Genomic DNA, 23,693 nt, shown 5'->3' with positions numbered 1-23,693 from the left:
TATGTTGTTTACTGTGTTGTATTATGCGCAGTGGTTTATATAATTGCGCTTCTGTTGTCACGATAAGGTGTATGAAATTTTAAGTCCCGGCTTTACTTGTGCGAAAATACTTGGCTAGGAATTAGCGCGTACAGGCGCAACTGTATACACACGCAAACGAAAAGATTATGTTAATTCAGTGGTTTACTGCAGTGATTTACCGGCGTGTGGTGACGGTTGGATTTGCGGACGACTAAATACGACTCGGAGAGACGAAAATTCAAATGACGTTCGTCGAATCAAAGTTTTGCACATTGCGATAAATAACGCAAGGTAAAATCGATTATTTCGTTCAATGATTTAATTTTTGTCTTCGTCGCTTATAAGAATAGAAATATAATCCTCTTCTATATGTATATATAGAATCTGTTTTGTGGCAAAGTCCCGATGCAAAGTTAACTATATCTAGTTTCGGATTTATGTTGATATTCAAATTAACAATATTTAAAAAGTTATAGATGATAATTGATTAATTCGAGAATCGACTTTTAGAATTAAAGGAGAACAATAGCCTTTTTTCTCGAACATGCTCATGTGACCGTGAAGTACTTTACTCAATGAAAAATTTTTGCAAGTAATCTGGAACTATATTTTTTATATACAATAGAATATTACAAGCGTATGCTACGGGCGCGTTTTTATTATTTAATACTATGTATTTTTTAATAAATTGCAGTTAAAAATAGAATTTTAAATTTATTTATTTGCGTGCATGTGTAGATATAAAATTCAGAATTTAAAATTCTGAAGATATATTAATATTTTCTTCTATTAAAAAAAATGTATAAAAGTCATAAAATAATTTAAATAATATAAATAATTAATGAGTAATAATTCTTAACATTTATTAACACCTATTAATAAACTTACATACTACTAAACCACTTAACATACTAACTGTGAAAACACACAATGATGAAAGCGAAATGTATCGAATACGTGAATTTACTTTCTCTTAACAGCTGCCGTGTTTGCTTAGGCCCGGTTTTTTATTCTCTGGTTAACTTGTAGTTTAGGCTTAACCTAAAGTTTAAAATAAAAATTGCGTTTTCCAGTTCATGATTGATTACTAAACTAATAACTTCGTAGCGCTAACTTTTACTATCAGAAAATTAACTGGTTAACTTCTGGTTTTACGTTTACTAGAAGATCATGACCCATATTATAACTCTTTTATAAGAGTTATAAGCTGAAGTGAATAGAATTTGAGTTTTATGTGTATTATTAAGCAACATGGATTTCGATAATTGTGATGTGAACATTTATAGCAGTGATGAAGAATTTATAAGAAGATCTAAAATATTTTGGTGAATTAAATGTTTTCAATTTCGTTTCTAAATTTCGACTATTAGAGCAGACAGTCGAAATGATTATTGTAGACCAAATAGACGACACTATTTCATATCCAACGAATGAGAACAATGAAAATCCTGAAGTACAATGAAAATATTTTCTTGGTAATCGCAGTAGCTAGTCCGAGGACTGATATATTTCAAGATAAATCGATTTGTTAACAGTATAATTCTCTACAGCAAAAAGATATATCAATACTTTCGTTATCCATTACTTGCATTCTTACACTTTTTTCATGCTCTCGTAGTAACTTTTCGTTAGTTTACGTTTAATAACAAATTCTCTGTAATTATTTATGGTATTCAATTTATATTCTTTTGTATAGTCTCGATTTCTGGTTGCACCGTGCGGTTTCTGCTTTTTTAAAACTTTAAAACTAAAACTTTTATTTTCAACATTATTCTTGATTTATTATTTATCTATAGTAAACGTTACGTAAACTATAGATAGCTATATTACATAAACTATAGATAAGTTTAGTGAAACGCAATCTTTTTCTTTGGAATTTCCTTGGAATTGTAATACCAACATTAGGTATATCAACATTTCTTTTTTTTTTTAGGTAAAGATTTACTTTTGGTAACAAAACCGAACCGGACAAAAATAATAATCATAAAATTAGAAAATTAGATTAAATAAAAATTTAATCAAGAGACACGTTAGTGTCTCGCGCCAAGTACACGCGAAGCGAGATCGCACCGTGACTCTTTTACGCAAACGCACGAGTTGCGGGTACCCGAGATTTTGAGATCTCAATAACCGCTCAATCGATCAAGTTCTAAGTAGACTCAATATCGATAGCTTGGATTTGAATTATAAGAAATTACTTATAATCAGGGTTGTAAACCGAATCGAACCGTTGATGTTTGTACGATGTTTGTACGCTCCGAGAGAGCGTTCTCTCGGAACGTACAAACTTCAATCGGTCACATCTCAAGTTCCAAATAATTTACTCCATAAATTCATTCGGTTTTCGCAGCGGTTTTTAACTCAAACCGGTTCAAAACCGCTCCAAAGAGCATATTTTTGCTCCGGTTTTCAACCCTGCTTATAATATTGTTATTTAGACAGTTTTAAAAACAGAGTTCTCGAAAAGTTTATTTTATGAGCCTAATTTTAATTAAATTATTAAATTATTAATTATTATTGTATTTTTTTGTACTTGTTACTGCGTAATTGATTAGGTTTAGATCAAACATAGTTACGAATTTATTACATGACATGTTAAAATTTATGTCAGTAAATATTTCAGCTTTGACAAATTCAACTTTCATTCTGTTTCTTGACTTTGTCTATATTTGCTCCATCAATGCTCGTTTTCACCAACGTCGTTTAAGTTTAACCTTAGTTTAACTCACTCTCTTCGTCTCTTTCTAAGGGAGACTGTTAGAAAGAGACAATGAGTTACAACTAAGCTTAAAGTTAAATAACGTTGATGAAAACGGGCATAAGCTGAACACTCCTTCCGGGAAAGCATTACTTGTTGGTATTGAAAGTACAGCCTAAACTATTTTTAGTAAGTTATTTGTAAATATGATGAGCAACATCATTTTTAATATTCTATACTCTTCATATAACTGATCTCCATCAAATTGTAATTTGAGAACTTCTGTTGTCTTTATAATATCTTGTAATAAATCAAGTTTTGACAGACAAAGATTTGAAAAATGGAACGGGCTATATTTGAAATTATACCATTTCTCAAAATAAGAAATGCATGAAGATAAAAAATTGGTAGCATTTTGTTCGAATAAATTTCTTCCATTCCTTGACAAATTTTAATATACTCAAATGTATTCAGTATAATAGGGTATACTTAAAAACCGACTTAAGATGCCCGGTTTGATTTTTTAACCGGACACCGGACAAGACTCCTGAAAACCTGACAGTCTGGTTCAAAACCGGACACTTTTGACAACCCTAGGGCCTGAACAACAGAATCATTGAAAGTCACAGAATAGAACAGCAGGTTATTTTTTATCCATGAGAAGGCAATACATATATTTAGGATTTTGGGAATATTTTCTTTTCATGGGTCAAAAATGACCTGCAGTTCTATTCTGTGACTTTCAACGGCTCTGTTGTTAAGAGTTCCATAAATACATATAATAATAAAATATTAGACCTACAAGTATCGGTGGGACGAAGATTTATGAGATAAAATGCACTTGTTTTTGTAGCCCTGCTTTTGTAGCCTATTTTTTTTACTTTTGTTTCTCGTGTTTGTCTTTGACGATAAATAAAGACGCGTCTACTTCTATCATTAGTTAAAAAGCGTGTAATGTCTGTGTTCTTTTTCGTTCGTTTGCTCGATGTTCTGTAATATCTGGTGGAAATGGGGTCTAGATTTAGAATCTCCTATTCTTCCGATTCCAAAACGCGAATGTTCTATCAATTCTTCTTGCAGCTCGTTCTCAACAGGTCTTGGCCGTGGCATTAGATCAGCGATGACATCACAACAAGTAACATAACAATGACATAAGAGCCGCAACGATAAAGATGTTCATTTATCGTCAAGGTCTATTTGGTAGAAAATGTGAGGTTTTCCGAACGACCGCGACGTGTCGTTAAAAATATTAAAGCATCGGAATTATAATCGGTTTTTAAAAAAAAGCGAATAAGTAAAATAAAATAAGATGTAAAAATAAAATTACAACACCCTAAAAGAAAAAAAAAAAGAAAGATATAAAAATATAGTATAATATCATGTAGAATTGATTTATGTGTATCTCTCTTTTGTATATCTCTCGTAACATGCATTTCACGTCTCGGTTCTGTTGTGTGTCGGATGTTGTCTCGGATCAGGATGATGACCTCAACGATGAATTCTGAGAATAATGCTAGATAAGATCACATATTAAAGATATCGCGTATCAAGGTCTATTATTTCAATTTTAAAGCCATTGTGATGGCGGCAGAAAATAATTGTTTGCGGAGCCTTATCGCGTGGATGGACGATGACACGGAAGAACGATGCAGGTATCAATATTACAATGATATTTTTAGTCGATCGTCACGATCGTTCGCGGTCGGATTAGCACGACTATTGGCAGAAGAGGTTTTAAAAGTAATAAAAATATTCGATCGGAAAACAATTTTACATTGTTTTTATTTCAGCGCTGCATCTGCGCGGATAACGCAGCAACGTAAGGTAATATACGCATAACGTCATATTAATTGCGACGACTATAATACTTCCGAGGAAAATGACGCAACGGGATTTTCATTGAGTTTTCTCACTCTTTTCTACAGCATTTATCGTTTCATGAAAAATAAAGCCTTTTCATCATCATGACTGAATGATTTTCTTATCGGCAGAAATACATCATATGATTCTCATTAATCATTACCTCTCGAACGCATTGCGTCGTATCGGTAAAACATATGCCAAATCTTATCGAAAAAAACTGTATGTATAATTTACGCAAGATTTTGTTGTTTATTTCCACCGGAGCAGAAAATGCGCATCTGTTTTTAGAAGGCATGCCGATGAACAATTTTTCATATAAACATATATAAATATATATAATCAATATAATCATATAATCCCAGGTAGCACATATTAGTTTCATGTACGTTTTTTGAACGTATACATAGTTTCATAACCGTAAAGAACTATTAAGAAACGTTTGAACAAAAATGTTTTTGAAACCATAATTTAAAAAACATATTTTTTACGTTTCTACAGTTAACAAAAATACCTATTTACATTTTTTCTTTCAAAATTATAATTTGCTTTTATCTATATATGTATATAATAGCTTTAATAGCCTTTTTTGAAACATTTAAATTTATATTGCACTAATTATTGCACAAAATAAATCATTTTATCTATGCACATATATTCACTTATTTACTTAAATTAATTTTGTTCTACCGCGGTCTTAATCTATTTGTCATCGGACAAACCTGAGCTTAGAAAACTTCCAACAGTTGCAAAATAAACGTTCTGCTGAACGTGGCCATTGAAAGAACAAATACGTGTGTTCTGTTTTGAAGAATCCTTCCTGAACTGGTGCACATCAGGAATGCAATTAAGTTAGAGTGAGACAAGTATATTTTGTTTCACTTTAACTTATTGCACGAATGTGCACCAGTTCAGGAATTTCTTCGAAAAAGAATAGACGCCATAGATGGTATATGCAATAAGCTTCTAAAACATTCTCACGCATGACTCAAAGACGTCATAAACACGTTCAAAAGACGTGAAAAGTAGGGATTTTAAATCTCTATCTAAAATCTCTTTATCATTAAAACAAACGGTTTCTATAATAGTTTTTAAACGTTATTTTATTGGAAAAGAAACGTTTCATCAAACGTTTTTCGAATGGATATTTTTACTCATGAGAAACATTTCTAGAAATCGGTTATAAAACGTTTCGAAAAAACGCTTTTAAAACATTTCTGAAACGTGTATGTGTTACCTGGGATATTGTAGAAAATATTATATAAAATATGTCCATATATATACTTTTTTTCTCTTGTATAATCTCTGTTCGTATGTATAAGAAAAATAATAAGAAATAGAATTAGAAAATAATGAGAATTTTTGCATTGTTTTTTTATTGTTTTTGCATTATTCATTTATTTGCCTATATGTAATCATATATATAATCATATATAAATGTAATAATTGTATATAAAATATGTTTATATATATAAGCAAATTTTTCACATTTGCTCAGATTTTATTTTTTTTGTAAAAAAAAACAGTGCAAAAATTATCCTTTTAATTATTTTCTAATTCTTTTTCTTATTATTTTTCTTGTACATACAAACAGAGATTATGTAGTGTTTACTATTTTTTTGTACTGGAGCAGCATGATACACGAAATTTTCGTTGAAGTTATTATGATTACTACATAAGTTTCTGAATATCTTTCCACTATTTCTGCACGGAATGCCACTAGAAAAAGAAAAAATTTTAAATATTTATAATTCCGGTAACTCTCTCTTTATAGAATTATAAATATCTGTTGTCTCTCCGTGCCATTTCATGTGTGAATTGCGTAAAGATAAAGCCGTGAGCTGAAAAGACGCCGCGTAAATTATTTCCGACGAATTTTTTCAATCGTACGGCGATACTGTAAAGAAATATGACGATATCTGCCGTCGTGCGATTCGAAGAGCAGGCGTATGTGTGAACGGTGGAGAGAAGGCTTATAGAAACGTCGGTAAGCTCGGAGAAAGAGGATTTCAGATGACGTTCGCACGTCCGACGCCTTAAAAGACGTTCACCGGTCCTTATACTATAGAAAATCGATTTTCTATAGATTTTTTTGAAACTGTGAATATACGTTAATTTGGGTGCTTTATGTGTTATAAATTTCAGTACCTCTTGCGGTATAAAAATCGAGATACTGAGCCTCAAAGTTTCAACTTTTACTAAATTTTGGCAAAAATTGAAACTTTGAGGCTCAATATCTCGATTTTTATACCGCAAGGGGTACTGAAATTTATACCACGCATAAAGCACACCTAAATTAACGTATATTCACAATTTCAAGAAAATCTATAAAATTTTGATTTTTTCTAGTATAAAGACCGGTGAACGTCCTTAAAAGATCGAATCGCGTCTCCGCGTTTCGTCAAAAATCCGACGCGCAGTTCGGCAAGATCAACAAGCGCGGAAGTAAGCATAATAGCAATCGTATTGTGTGCAATGAGGACTTCGAGCCGTTTCACTGATTGACTATTAGGTGACCTTAACACTTTGAGATCGACAGTGTCAATATTTTCACAGCATGACTGAGAGAAACTGTGCGACTTTTTATAATACAGTCGGACATAGTCTTTTTTCATCATTTGACGATCGACTCGCCAACTATCAACGAGAGACCTGTTAAGTGAACATCTCTACGCCATTGGTATATCTGAAGTTACGTGACCTTCAACAGACCGCTCCTTCCTTTGCACATTTTACATCTCAAAAAAAAAAAGAAAAAAACCGCTATGCGCTTCAAGAATCTAGATATACGAAAGATATATCAATCAAATTGATGATTTTAGATACTGATTAAATCGAGGATACACAACATCATTAATTGTATATGATACTTAAAATTACGTTGAAATTGTCTATTTATATAAATGCCGCAATGCCGCAGGCTATATATCGTTAATTGGAGCGCACTAATCAACGAGGGTGCGAGGAACGCTAATTGTAATTACAGTGAAGAATATTAAATGCTCACAATGAAGAATTACAAGCGTCGTGACACCTATCGTCCCACAGCAGGGGGGGGAGGGGACAGGAAAGACGAACGAAACCACGCTGTGCCTCGCGTCGAGACTCGAGAGGCGAGGATTTCAAGCTCTCCTTAGCGGCGCGCACCAGAGAGCGAGCAGAAACGGGCCGTCCCACGACGAGGCGCGTCCGTGGTGGTGGGGTGTCAGCCGTGGCTTATCTGGCGACTTTATGTATATTACGATACTCGAGGTAGGAACACGAGCAGTTCACTGCTGGCTAACCGGTCGGAGAGAAGTCTCGGCGAAGCCGAGTCGTCCGCGCGGCGCGCCTCGCCGTGAGAGTACATGAGAGAAAGAGTGGAAAAGCGTGTTCGTTCGCTTTTCGAACGAAAAACCGTGCCCTTTTTCTTTCTTTTCTTTTTTCGCTTTTTTTTACTTCCGCGTTTGTCGCGTGTGTACGATAAATAACGTCGCGCGAATTTCGCTCGCACGTTAGCTCCGCAAGCAACGATCGCGTACACGCGTGAACGTCAACGTGGTGCACGGATCAGCTCAGCCGAGCGGTTCAACAAGTCGATTGAACGGAGCATATCGGGTGCTGCTCAGAGATCTCACTCCGATACAGGATGATCGTTCTCGCGTGGTGCCTCTTCGTCATCGTCTCGTTCCTCGTGGCGAGCAACCAGGCCTTCCTCAATGCTCCCATACCAGGTACGCGTTTTTGACGGAGTTTTACAGCGCGCTTATCTCGTGACGGTGTATCTCGGAATCGACGGTACGAAGCGAGATCTCGTGATTCATTGTAGAATGTAGATATAAGTTTTTCTTGCCGGAGGCTACGTCACTTTCAGTGAATTTAAGCGTTAATGATAAGAATTGTGGCAGGATGGTGAATACATCGCGCGTTTCTAGCTTTCTAATATATATCCATCAAAGGCACGGATCAATTTTGCAAGATCTTTGATCGCTTTTGGTGATGGCCTGTTTCAAATCGACACTAGTACGTACGTGAATTGCCTATTAATCGCGTGATCGCGTTTAAATTGTTGAAACCGTAAATGACTTATTCGCGCAGCGCCACATGTATTTTGTTTGAAATTAACCGTAAACGCACTATTTAAATGTTTCGCTGTCTTTAAAAACAAATGTCGTGAAATTACGCTCTCGTACGGTCGCACTGGCCACGACTGTCCCAAGAGAGACAATACAAAATAATAAAAATACTTTTTCATAGAAAAATATTGGATTAATTTCTATCCAATTTTCAGAATTAATAGAATTATATAAATAAATAATAATATAGAGGAAAGTCCCCTATTATGAGATACCACATTTATTTTGCGTGATTGCCGAAAGTTTATGTGCAGAATTAAAAACTGTAGTAAGCGAGTGCACGCACGATCTAATAATTAATTTTCCACTAAATAGGTTTTTACTCTAAGGGCAATAATTCATGATGAAACCAACAGATAGAACCTATTAGTTTAGCAGAAACCTCGCTATCGCATATTAAGGGCCTATCTCGTAATAGGGGACTTTTCTATACATATATATTTTAAAAGAAAAAGCATTAGTGTGAAATAGCTAGTTTTACGAAAAAATATTAAGTGTGTCAGATATTTCACAGAATCCAATACTCTCATAGGTCATATGGACTTGCTTAAACCCTTACTTAAACTATTTAGGATTAAATCTAGCGTCGTTTCCGCGTTGAAACTGTTCGAATATTGCACTCGAACCATGGAGTATTAAATTACCAGAACACAAAGAAATGACCACTATAACCCGTGTGCACCAAACACTATGGAAGATAACAAAAAAAAAGGGAGAAGACCTCGTAGAAGGTTTTATCATCACGCTCGAAGAAGTCTGGTTCGTTGGACCGCATTTCGATCGATCCAGCTCCGAATATAGATAACGTTATATTATTCGAAGTACGAAGTAATCAATACGTAATTATGAGATTTCGGTAATTCGATTAAACCCTTCAGTTTGCAGAGTAACGTTATTAATTAACCCGAGTCTAATCCGTCTCGTGTCCGATCTTAATTTTTCATAGTCAATTAGCACATATCTTAGACAAGTATTAATGCATATATAATGCATAGCCAAGTTCCTTCTATCAAGGAAGATGGGTAATTCTCCAAGAATTATGTCAATCATAATATCACTCTTGATATTACGCGTAAAGTACACAATAATCTAAAAATAAAAACTCATTAAATTTTAAAATTAAAGGACACTCTAAGATTCACATTATTTCAATTTTTTATATGGAATCTGTGTTATTGATATTAAGATTAAAAAATTATAAAAATATTTAAATTTAATTATAAAACTAATATACTACATTATGACGACAATAAATACACAAACGGTATTTTCTTTCAATTTGTAAAACTTCGTGCACTGCAATCAAAACGATATTTTATTCGATTTTTGTTTTCAAGATCTCTCCTTAAAATTATTAGATTTCTCAATACGACTATAAACACGATCCGACAGACAGATCTCTGAAGAAAAAAGAACGTAAAAGAACGTAGTTCTTCCGTAAATCTCAATAAGCGCAATTCGATTAACGCTTCTTTTATTTCTTTTGCATGATGTCCTTATCGAAACAGCTCGCATCGAATTCGCATTCGAAGGTCGCACAAACGCGCCAGGAAAAGCATTAATCGCACAGGAGGCGGTTCTCGAAAGAATTCTTATCGTGACGCTCGCGGTTAAATCTGCGATTGCACCGTGTATACTCTGACGCGCACAGATTTTGCATACTCCCGTTGTGTGAATGACAGATTTATCTCGCGTGCGCTCTCGTAGTCAACGAGAATTTCGCTTGAACTGTGTTGCCTGCCGGAATCAGACGGGCTTGATCCGTTTCCAGATCGTATAATACGAAAGTTCGATCGGCACCAAAGTTTCGATCGTTCTCCCGCAACTTGTGCCCTCCTTCTTTCTCCCCTCTTCCCCCTTCGGCGCATTCTTAAACGAGAAATATCTCGGATAATCAATAACCGTGATATAAAGCGGTTGAACCAGACACTTGACCCTCTGCTGCCTTCGCTCCACTTCGTTTTTATCTGACCGATACATCGGCAATAGACAATGCCACATGACTAAAAATGTCACACTTGATAATTATTTGATGTTTGAAATATATATAAGCATTATTAAGCTAAAACAAACCCGATAAATTTTTGTATAAATAGAACAACTTTCCAGAGTAATACTCTGGAATATACTCTGGAGTTAGAACGAAAACATTCATTTAATAATATCACATCATGATTTTATTCGGTGATCAAAATTTTCTCCATGAAAATTTAGATTTCAAGCAAAGCGTCAAAATCAAGTGCGGCGTTTGTAATAAAACGTTACTTTATTAATGAGAATACGTCGTAATAATTCACTAGTGTCTGAGCAATGTCGATGTGACGGCTTTTTCGATACCCGAATTCTTGAATAATCTATACTTCAAATACCTATCTGGAGAATGCGACCGTTTTTGCCGCGACGATTTTTATAAAAAAATCGATCGTAACAAAATTTCTCAAACGTTTTTAAAATGTAACATGTTTTACATTATTATTAACGCTACAAGAATTAGCAGTGCGTCTTTTAATAGTATAATTAAATGAATATGAATAATGGAAATAAATTCTGTTAAAAATATTGCATGTTCGCATTAATTAATGTCATGTGCAATTTTACCATGTGTATGTGTAGTAAAAGGTTAACTCGGAACTTTCTAATATAGATATCGTAAACATATTTAAGCCATGCTGAATGTCTTTCAAATCTTTATCCAACCAGTCGGATAACCCGTTTAAAGTTTAAACGCCAGTTAGCGGATGTACTAACGTATGTACGTACAATCACACACATAACGTTCACGGTACTAAATATAGAAGTACAAAAGCGTTACTGGGAAACCGTTACATCTATCTCTATAGCCTCGAATACATCCTGTGGATCCTTAGCATACAATTACGATGAAACTTCCTACATTCAGGTAGACTTAAGGCCACGAATTTTCTCGTTACTTTGTCCCGAAGGAAAAATTAGCCCTGAACTTAACAAGAAATTTATTATTAAAGTTAGCATCGCGGTAATATGCTCGTGGATTAAAAACGTTAAAAATGGGCTATGTCATACAGAATTTTTGCGTAATTCTTTGTTGGCCCAATATAACCGTAACCGGATATTTTTATCATTTTGACATTGATACGCAATTAGTGTAAATGGCGGCATTTAACGTATGCGTTACAGACGCGGCGTTGGTCGAAGAGCTAGATTTCGATATTGCGATTTATACAATATCCGCTAAAGTTGTATGCGTCGCTCGCGTATGACATCACATGAAGTCTCTTACACACACTTGACTTTTAAATACTTCAGCAAAGGACTTCACTTTAAAACTATACCTAAATTAAATAGAAAGAGAAAGAGAGAGAGAGGGGAGAAGGTGGTAGAGAGAGAAGAAAAAGACAAAGTCCGATAGTCTCTCTTGAGAGAATGACACTCGCTGTATGTGTTCAATGACAATGCTCTCGGTACCCTCTTAAACCTGCCTAACAATACTTCCGATAATAATACACAGTGATCACGGAACTTGAAGCGATGCCAAGAAGGTTCACGGGGGGGCTTGGTCACAAAAGTACAGTTACGGAGTACGAAAACTTCCTAGGCGGATAAAGTTCCGGATAATTTCGCGATTCTCTGGATACAATTGTGCTCTTCAGATACAATTAAGAGCGCTTCTACGTCTATTTCGGAAAACTACCGCAATCGAGTCATTAAGTAGAATCACGAAGCAGCGCTCAGCGTGACATTTTATTGGCTATACTGCGAAAACTTTTCTGCTGGTGAATCGTGAATGTAATGAAGGTCCGCCCTCGCACGAGCAACTTAGCTTTATTCCTATCAGTGGCAAACGTGAAATACAAAATAAAACAACACAATTTTTCTATATCTAAATATAGAAATATAATATACTTTTGTGTTCCAATTTAATTTATCTAACGTAAAAACACAAGATAACAATATCACCAGAAAAGGAATTCCCTGATTTCTGAGTATCGATATAATGTCGATCGTGGTGACATCACACATAACAGACACATCTACTTTACTGATTGTATGTATCTTAAGAGGAACTAAATTTGGAACAATGACGTTAACAATTACTCAATATCAAGAGCTCATCTCAGTTTCAGCTAGACTCAGCCTCTTGACGAGACAAAGACGTGAAGTATTCAAAAATGGAGCAGGCCGGCAAGAGCGTGAGTTAATGCGAACGAGACGAGCAAGCAGAGAAGCTCAGAGTGTACTTACAAAACGGCAAACTTGAACGCGAGCGATACTCTCGAAGGCTGTAAGACCGAGTCGAGCGGTTTCCGATATCGCGAAGGTTGCTGTAGAGGAATAAAAAAAAAGTCCAAATTTCGTTCCGTACTTCGCGGTACGGCGTCGGTACGATTTCGTGGTCGGTCTGTTTTCCGACCGACGTATCTCGATGATTACATCACTTGTTTACACCATCACCGACTGATTTGATTACCTAATATTAGAGAACAATTATGCAAGGCACCTGAACACGCGACTCTATTTCTACTTGTTTTTCCTTTCCTTTTTCTACCCTTCTCACGCGAGTAAGTGTATTAATGATATATCGCATTTTAACACGGCAATATACGCACAGATGGCCGATTGTCAAAGCGCCGATTCCAATTATTCAGTGGTTACGTAAAAGCGACGGTTATAATTGTTGATAGAGCAAACAATGTTATCACGATGGTGCCATCGAAACTAAAGCAGCTTTGAGAGACGCACAGAATGATTGTACATGCACGTTCGTAGTTAATTGGACCAATATCATTTACTTGTCGTTTAATAAAATAATTAATTGCGATCGAGGTTTCTAGGAATCTATTTGCGTGTTTAATCCTATTAATAAGAGTCGTCATTAATAAATTCTGATAACACGATTAATTAGTATTTTTAATTTGTAACGCCACCAAATATATTTAATTCGAAATTTTATATTGCGCTCTGCGAGTCATCTTCGACCGTTACAAATAAAAACCTTTTGCGTGCCTTTAATACTTTTTGAAATAAGAATACAAATCTTAAGCGATAGCTTTACAATTGTCTGTAATGAACAATTTGTTTATCCAGTAACACGTCATCATGCGGTTACTTTATCAACGATAGTCTTCGGCTAATAACTTTTTTGCCTAAACACACGCGCGTGCATATTGCTCGAAACAATTAGCTCTAATTATAAACATTCCAATTAACGTGATAAATACTGGCTCAAAACTTGAAAATAGCATACTCCTGACACTTTCTTCACATATTTGTTTTCAAATGCGCGATTTTGAACGGATGAAATAATCAGTATTCTTTGACAATTGCACGATATTTGAATATGCATTCCCGATACTCACTCGCGCGCGATTAATTCCATGAAAAACGCGACAAACATCCGGATGCGATGATAATTTTTGTCAACACCAACGACCGGAATCGTTGCGCCGCTGTCGCGAGTGTACGGCGCGAGTTACATGGCAACCACGTGTATCACCTGTAATTATTTTACATTACTTATATGTACCGTTAAAATACATGAGATGCGTATGCAAGTCTTCGTACTTTAGATCGCCGCTTTTATCCGATAGTTGTTATAAATATAGAAATCTTATTGCTTCTAAGAAACTTCAGTTTAAAAACGTTATCTGCACAATGTAAAAAGGAATGAGGTATTGTATTTCCTATTGTCGTTCAAATATTCAAAATATACCGCATAAGCATATACGAAATAACCATTAAAATACGACTCAGATAAGATACTGCTTGCCTTACAAATTTTTTCCTTCGTTATGGCACAATAAACGAAGCAAAGTACATACGGCACCTAGCAAAAATACTGTAAACGTTCGTATTTGTCGACGATAATTTGCAAAATTTCATATACTTCAGATATGAGCATTGACGACAATATCTGACGAAAATGTAAAAAATGACAAGTTAAATTGCATAAATAACGGTGGCAATATAGATATACAAGATATTTTAACTTGACTTGCATTCACACCAGCAGGTAGAATTTACACAGGAAGCTATATATTATTATTAATAAACGAGACAAGCTATAAACGTTTATATTTCCAGAATTCAGCTTTGAATTTCTTGTTGAAGTCAACGCTAGGATCAGTTTGTATTCGCATTTCGTTAAACTTTGATATTTTAAAGGTTTTCGTTAAACTTTGATATTTTAAAGGTGAATTTTTGCACCGGTTTGAAAAAGAACAATTACAGTAATAAACACTAGCGAATTATACTGTGATCGTTGAACAAATGCGTGCGTCTAACGGCAATTTCATGAATTGAAAAATCATCAGTGAGTCGGATTTATACGATCATTAAAATATATCATATCAAACCCCGCGTAAGCTGTTTACACGCATGTATCTTTCCACGTTACGATAACGCACGCACATAGCATAAGGAATATTTCATCACACACGATATACATATACATATATTTTATGAGAGATGAAAAAAAAAAGATATGATACCCAACCGCTGCGAGTCTTATAATATTTATCGCCTTCGTACCTTCTAAACCTTTTAATCAAAAGACCGATTTTACAACGAAAAAAAGAATTAAAAGAAAAGAAAAAAATAATCTCAAAAAATTTAATTCAAATATTGCGGAAAACAGCTTATAATTAACCTGATCTTAAAAAAGAAAGAAAAAAATTGATCGAAGATATAAGAATGTCGTAAAACAAATTTAATTTCTGGGCTACCGCAAGATGTAATTTACGGTTAATATGTTAATGAAACTGCAATGTAAAACATTCTTTTTTCTTATCGTGCTTTATTCCTGTAATCTTCACGAGACTTATCCGGAAGATATCATGAAATATTACTCGTCGCTCTACCGTCGGCGATTTATCTCGATTTCGTTGCTGCCGGGAGTTTCGCAAATATTTCGATCAACCCGATGTCTCCGTAACCACGATGTACTACGGTTATACTTGCGTCAGGTGAAACTTTACAAACATCCGCGCGACAGAAGGAGTCGTTTTCACGAGGAGATGCTTGAACGCGAAGACTTTAAGCAGACTTCCGTTACGAAGTTCAAAAGTTTGTGCGAGGAGTTTAGTCAGTGCGAAACGACGTGAAGTGTCCTATAGGTATATATACGATGCTTTTAACAATAATGCAATAAATATGTCGCGGCAGTATCAACGTGTGACACACACATACATTTATAGTGATTATTTACTTTCTCTCTATTTCATGTGTATGAAATAAAATCCAGCATATCGTACCAAAAATAAAATCTTCTATACACATTTATAGTGACGGATATTATCTTCAAGGATAAACACAAATAAGTGCGAAACCGGTCTTGAACCCCATTTAGAGTATACATGTCAAGAATAAAACAAGAAGCATACAGAGTGGAGTTAACGAGCTTTAAGCACTTTGTCAGATATAAGTAACAATGTCGCAGTGTCTCATTTCGATTGCGTCTCTTTCTCGGGACGTACTGTATTTCGTATCTATACACCACAAATTAGCAGATAAGAATCATATAATTATCGTTCTAGCAGACAAAGACGATCGACGACGCCATCAAGTATCGACAGACAGAGATCGAGTTCCAGCACGTGATGCGATCAAAGTGAACGTGTGCTCAAAATATAACTTCACGTCGTAAATATACGGAACGCGTAACCTTGCGAGCTTCATCGGTCATTGGTCATGCATAGGCGAAAGATTTACATTTTGAGCGTAGCCGACTACTCTGTGTTTGAACATTTAAACATTGATCGCTTGGAACGTGTCTCGCGCGATTACGACTAACAATAACAATAAGAAAGAGAATGAGAGAGAGAGAGAGAGAGAGAGAGAGAGAGAGAGAGAGAGAGAGAGAGAGCCGTTACGTAAACACGACGCCCATCGCATAATATCGTAACGACGCTAATGATACCGTTTGCCATTATGTAGTATTCATACGCCAAATCGATTGAGCATTTCTATCGAGGTTGATGGCTTAATTTAACGTTTTTTTTATGTTTTTTGGGTCGTAGAACAAGAATCTGTAAATAGTTTTTTCGTAAGTCAATGCAATAAAAAGTTATTAACAATTTATTTGTTTAATTGCCCTAGCGATCAAACTATACATCCTATAAAAAAAATAAACTGGAGAAAATTTGTTCCTCTTTTCACGACGAACAAAATGGCGTTTGAATTTTTCCAAAATCTTGATTATTGACGGAAATATGTCAATTTTTAGGTAATTACTGCCTACGCGTCGCGAAGTACTACCCTAGGCGTGCGCGCTCGCGCTCAATTGTATCGTTAAAACAATTGAAACTCCGAACTTGTCTAAATTTGTCTTGTGGTACAATTGAGCGCGAGCGCGCACGCCTAGGGTACTCCGCGACGCATAAGCAGTAATTACCTAAAAATTGACATATTTCCGTCAATAATCAAGATTTTAGAAAAATTCAAACGCCATTTTGTTCGTCGTGAAAAGAGGAACAAATTTTCTCGAGTTCATTTTTTTATAGGATGTATAGTTTGATTGCTAGGGCAATTTAAACAAATAAATTGTTAATAACTTTTTATTGCATCGACTTACGAAAAAACTATTTACAAATTCTTGTTCTGCGACCCAAAAAACATAAAAAAACATTAACTTAAGCCATCAACCTCGATAAAAATGCTCAATCGACCTGGCGTATGGACTATAATGCGCTTGCGACGTCTCGACGATTGAAAATCGCGAGCAGAGACAGAGTATTCGAGATCTCTCACATGTTTAGCTGTTTTATTACTAGCGGTTACGTCAACCGCACGCGTCCTATAAAAATCGCGAGATTTTCATTTGTCACGACTTAAATTGCCCCTTGTGTCTCTACCGGTTGAAATTTCGTAATTGTTTCTCTTTAACGGAAAAGCGTACGTGATCTACGAAACGTAGGCTTCGCAACTCGGATTCTGACAAGTAATGAGAAATAATGAATATCGCTCATAAACACGTGTACAATGTGCATATACAATGTCATGATGCGTCCTTCTCTCTCTCTCTCTCTCTCTCTCTCTCTCTCTCTCTCTCTCTCCCCCTCCCCCTTTTTCTCTCGTGACTTCTTTAATTATATGAGCGACCTTCAATAACGACTTATACGGATCAACAGACGGAAAATAATGTCAGAGAATCATTTCCGCCAGTATCGTAAATCGAGCATCTCTTTTGTGTGTCTTTGAAAATATGTCAAATTTTTTATATAAACGTAAAAATGATATTTACCTGAGAAGCAATCAACCTGCCCTCATAAAATTCTTATTTAATGCGCTATCTCTATATCCAGTATCTTATTTATAAAAAGAAATATTTAAATTTTAAATTACAAATTATTTATTGGAATGGTATTTTTCATCCTGAATATTTAATAAACCCGATATATTGGCTTTTTAATGAAGTTTAAATGTCTGTACAATGAAATTAACACATGTTCCAATCTGCTAAAATGTATTCATAGCCTATTAGAAAATTATAGTAAATTAGCATATTAGATTGGATTTGCACTTAACGCGAGAGCAACGTTAAGCGTGGTTCGTTACACGTTCTTACACGTAAGTAACTTTGTCCATAAAACCGAAGCGAAATCTGGTCGGGCAACGATGTTGCTAAGTAGTGGATAATCGTGTCAGGGTAGAGACGTGAGATTCTGGAAGAACTGATAGACATCAGCCACGCCTCACTTTAAGAAATTGTAGTAACAATATCGGCATTCTTTCTTTCTCTCTCTCTCTCTCTCTCTCCCTCTTTCTCTTTGAAAAGGAAGACCCGAGCTTCGATCGATTTTACGCTTCACCACTTTGCAACGCCTAACAATAAGCTAAAAATAGCACAGAGCGGCGATAAAATGTTCGTCATATGTACAATTCAATAGAAAAACGAGGGGAATTGTTTTATTTATTTATTTATTAAAGGAATAACGGCAACAGAAATATTTGACCATCGATGTAAACATAAATCAAGTTACCAAAAACCAAAATTATTAATTATAATATTAATAAAATTAATAAAAATATAATATTATCAAAAATATTAATTATAATATTAAATATAATATTAATAAAAAGATGGTTAATAAATAACTAGATATTAATTATTTATTAACCGTCTTTTTATTCACAATTACCTTCTTATATATCAAAGTAGGTGCTATTATTGTATAATACAAGTAAGATAAAACTTTGTAATGCATAATCATCGATTATGAACTCGCGAAACCTCTTCCGAGCTGTTCATAATTGAAACTACCTCACGATAGTTAATACTAACATGACTAACATCTCAAGAACGGATTTAAGTTGCCGAGCGAAATTAATTATTTATACAGCGATAGGTAGAAATAGCTTTCGAACATGCTAGCCGTACGTACTAATCTCGTTACTTAAGAGGAGGGACCATTTGGAAGATTGCTTGGAGATTGAAGAACTTTATTATGTCAATCGAATTCGTTCGATCATCGGACTGTATATACGCGTTTCTGACATTTAAGGAAGCAGCAGCTATGAGAAGTTCTTGTCTACAAAATCGCTAACGTATAAATGTTCGTTACTCTAAGGTCTCTGAGGCAACTTTTCAAACAATGTAGGCAGCGGCATCGGTGACCTGTTATTAATTATTACGTATATCTGTTTGCGCGAGTCAGTTCTCCCACTTATTCGTATCCGATAAAAATACGCATTCGCTAACAAGACGGAGCAAGACTGGCGCCGGCTGCGGCGACGGCGTCGTCTTCGACCATTCGACGTGCAATGTGCATCGACTTCACGCCTATTGCAACAAACGGCACGTGAAGTACCTCAATACAGGTTAACGAGCGACAGGCGGAGTTGTTTATTCGGTGTTAACACGTTTAGCCCCGAGATTTTGCACGATATATGTCGCAAGATTGCAGTTGCATCTTCGAGAATATGATGTGCCAGGCCACATCAGCAAATAACGACAAATACTGCATTTCGACACTCGAAAATTCTTTTAGAACGAAGAAAAACAAACCAAGAGAGAAAGAAATAGAAAAAAAGAGAGATTATTAACAGATACGTAACTTAAATAAAATATTACTGTTTTAATATCGGATTGTAATAATCATATTTCAATTAGATTCGACGTTTAGAATAATTAATTATTAAATATCGAAAATAGTGATGTAGTTATACATATAACTAAATACTAGATTTATTACGTTTATAAGTATATTTGTAATAAAAAGGTGAGATAAGCGCAAACGATCTCAGAGAGAATAACATGTATGCATTTTCACGCGCATAGAGTTAAGTGCAATTAATTAAGTAATCACAATTTGTCGTAGCTCACTCGGTGTCGAGTTACAGCATCGGTGCTGAGAGACGAATGGAGAGCAATAAAGCGACTCAGGGCGCAAACGACAATCGTCAATCGGTCGACTCGAAATCCAACGACAACGACGACGACGTCGACGGCGGCGGGACGGTCTACGTGATTGCATTCGAGGGGAAGGAGGAGAGCGCGGAGAAAGAAAGAGACACGGAAGAGAGCGGTAAGAACATGAATCATGTTTACTAGTACACGAGAGTGACTTCATAGCAATAGCATCGCGCACCATCCTCGTGTCATCATGGATCATCGCGTGTTTCCTGTTGCAATTCGAGATCACGTTTTCGTGCGTCTCTCCTTTGAATATAATATTTCGGTACATATTTCGATGCCAAATGCACAGAAAAACGTAACGATATATTCACTTTACATTCGTTCTGTTTACATTCGTTTCTGTCATTCGTTTTACATTAATATCAAGTTTGAAGGTCAAAAATCACTAAAATAGCATAATTATTCATTAATCAAGTGACCTTCAGCGTTTCGTTGAATATTTACGTACATCGGTGATGACGAAAATTATCACTACGAAATGTTACTTTGCTCCATCATTATCGCGCTACATTCTTGACCTCGGTAATATTTTCCTGTGACAAATTGTCAAATTCAAATTTATCTGTTGTGAGGCACAACGTAATATTTTGTTTTATAACTCGGCGCTAATCTAATTCTCCGTACGAACCTCGGTACGAACGATCTCGAGAGATATGACTTTGTTTATCAGAACCATAAAATGCCAGTAGAATAGAACTTTCAATAGTAGAAACTGACATAATGTAATAAAAGATGTAAAGAATAACCGAAAATGTGTGTGTGATGTAATTTTTGAAATATCTAGCTACATTATTAGCAGTATTATATAAAGAATCTTATCGCGCTTATCGTTAGCTGAATAAAGTGATACGAAACGAGATTCGAAACATGAGCTCTCAAGTTCGCGCGCATCCTGTTAAAATCACACCTGCAGACAACAATTCTCGCCGCACGCGCCAAGGATTTATGCAAATCTGTAGTAGTTCCATCTTCATTTGCATCGTCTTTCTGAGTTCGCATTGTACACACCACGCGTTAATAGCGATCGAGAATGTCGGTTCCGCGCGTACACGTCATTGATCGGGAGAAAAAGAGTGTAATTTTTGAAACTTTCCACGCGACAATAATATCGCGAGAGAGCCAAGAGTGCAAAATATGCATCTGATCCTATCGCGCGAATATGAAATCAGTTTTTTATATTACCACCTGCTAGTTTCTTCGATGCATATAGAGTAACAAAAACACGCTACGCTATGACAAACAGTATTTTCAAATCTAATATGTAAATTTGCAAAATAAATAATAAATGTTCTTGACATTCCATTAATACTTTAACGGCAAAGTGTCAAGTTAATTTGAAATCAATTTTTTTATTATTACCACCTACCAGTTTCTTCGATAGAATAACGAAACACGCTGCGTATGGTGACAAACAATATTTGCAAATCTAATATGTTTTGAAAAATAGATAATGATGCTATTGGTATTTCCTTAATACTTTAGCAGCGAAGCGTCGAGCTAATTTTAGATTCGACTCACATTTCTATGGTAGACAACAAAAGAGTAACGTGGATCGCAAGTGAAAACGACTCTTAACACTTTTCACAACTCAGGATATTTCTTATTACCGCTTTGATTTCGCGGAAACAATATGTCAAAAATATCTCGTAATTCATTTCCGTTGCAAAATTTCCGATTCACGAAACTTCTCAATAATCCTTAAATCCTCCAATATTCGAAATGATATACCATTCACACATACAAATGTAGAGAGTATACATTTCTTAATTTTTTTATAATTTCTACATGAGTACACCATTCTGTTGTGGCATTACATGAATGCCATTCTTGCATCCCCGTGATTTCATCGCATGAGCGTAGTTCGCGAAATCAAGACATTTCTGATTATTAACGAGCTCCTCGCTCACAGGTCCCCATTTTGTTGTAGTCAACGGCAGCGACCTGCAGAACCCGTTGGATCCGTGGTCGATAGTCTGGTACATCGGCTCGTTCGGCGGCTTGGTGGCGTTCTTCCTCATCGTCAGCTGCTCCGAATGGTGTTGCCGACGAGGCAGTCGACCTATGACGGTGCCCTACGCACAACGTGCCGATGCAATAAACACAACCGGAATTACAGAGACCCCGCCGCCGCCTTATCACTTGTTCGCTCCGCCTTCTTACGATTCCGTCAACTACGGCGAGATCGTCGACAAGACGTCCGGCGAGAAGTTGGACATCTACGTGATCTCGGTGCCGATCCACAGGCCACAGGTGGTGCAGGCGCCAGCGTAGAAGGCCTTGAAAAGGCGTCCTCTTGGCGAGGATCACAGTGCCCGATTCAACACTAATGACAGTCGATGGTCGATCGCGGAGAAGCAGTGTCGCGATCCCTTCATCAAAATCGTCGATAAGTTCGACGTTGAAGAGGACTGCTCGAGAGATCGAGAGAAGCGCAGTTGAACACCGTCATTGCAATTGTTCGAGTATAGTGACAGAAGTGACTACGTGTGTGTTTTCGTTGTAGCTGAAAAATTAACTCACTTTTGATGCTGTTGACAGCATTCATCAAGGCATTGATGTCATTCCGAATCAAATAAATTTCCCGTATTTCTGTTGAAATTCTGATGTTTTTCTTGGAAGGAATTCTGAGAAGGAATTGTACGAGAAATCGTCATCCTACTCGTTGATCTCAAGAAAGATTACGACTATAGAGAAGATTACTTCGATCGGCGCTTCAATATAATTCTAGGTAGAATTTAATTTTGTTATTCCGGGAAATTCAATCAATTTTTCGCATTCTCACATGAGATTCCAGATTTTGGAAAAATTATTACAACAGTTTCCTGGAATCAACGAGAGGAAAGAACGACGACTAACGATATTAAAAAGATCTTAGTCAATTATACTTGTGCGGAAGACTTTATTGCAGGAGTAATAAATTGAGATGTGACACTTATAGATGATATATTTAGGTATATGATCAAATTCGAAGACTCGAACATTCTCCACAGACAAGTTATAAAAAGTTAACGAAAAGAAGATGGAACGGGTCTTACGAGAAAAGACACGTTTCTTGAATTCCTTGAGCTGATGAATAATATGAACTTCAGAATATGTTACATAATTGCAGAGCGATAATTAATTTAGTCGGCCTGCGGAAAGTGGCGAATCGAATCGTGCGGTGAAAATGTAATCGTCAATGCGTTTGCGAGAATGTTGATCGTCTCGCATGCACGGTGTTAAGAGATGTAGTTTGATAGGCAAATTAACGGTAGAACACACAACATTTCAGGATATACATATATACATATGTATAAATGGAATAAAAACGATTCAGTCAGTCACTGCCATTCCGAGACGGAATAACCACGGTTTAGTTTTTAAATTCAGATTTTTAAATATTATCGACGTTTCTTTTTTTATATATACTTTAAAAATAACTGCGTCTTTAAAAACAAATGTCAGTGGACCTACACGCACACACACACACACACACACAACACACAACACACGTACACGACGACTTTGAGAAATTTCCGTATTATTTCTCGCCACAATCGCGATGATATCGTCATCGATTCGTCGACTATCGTTGGCGTATTCATGCGAGATGTAGCATTATATACGA

General features: G+C 35.9%; 1 protein-coding gene across 2 annotated transcripts; it reads left to right on the top strand.

The window, feature by feature from the left end:
• Window positions 1-7,823: 7,823 nt before the first annotated feature.
• Window positions 7,824-23,515, top strand: LOC112456587. 2 transcript variants are annotated; one of them, XM_025019238.1, is made up of 3 exons: window positions 7,824-8,292; window positions 19,989-20,195; window positions 21,996-23,515. In XM_025019238.1, exons 1-3 carry the CDS (start codon window positions 8,208-8,210, stop codon window positions 22,355-22,357), a joined length of 654 nt encoding a protein of 217 aa, XP_024875006.1. In that variant the 5' UTR covers window positions 7,824-8,207; the 3' UTR covers window positions 22,358-23,515. The 2 variants fall into 2 exon arrangements, with proteins under 2 accessions (XP_024875006.1, XP_024875007.1); XM_025019239.1 differs by having other exon boundaries at window positions 7,825-8,292; window positions 22,014-23,515.
• Window positions 23,516-23,693: the final 178 nt, after the last annotated feature.

The sequence above is a fragment of the Temnothorax curvispinosus genome, unplaced genomic scaffold, assembly GCF_003070985.1.
Source record: "Temnothorax curvispinosus isolate PA1 unplaced genomic scaffold, ASM307098v1 QBEX01006981.1, whole genome shotgun sequence".
Lineage (NCBI taxonomy): Eukaryota > Metazoa > Arthropoda > Insecta > Hymenoptera > Formicidae > Temnothorax > Temnothorax curvispinosus.
Note: the sequence above shows the minus strand (reverse complement) of the source record. Positions and strands in the feature narration are given on the sequence as shown.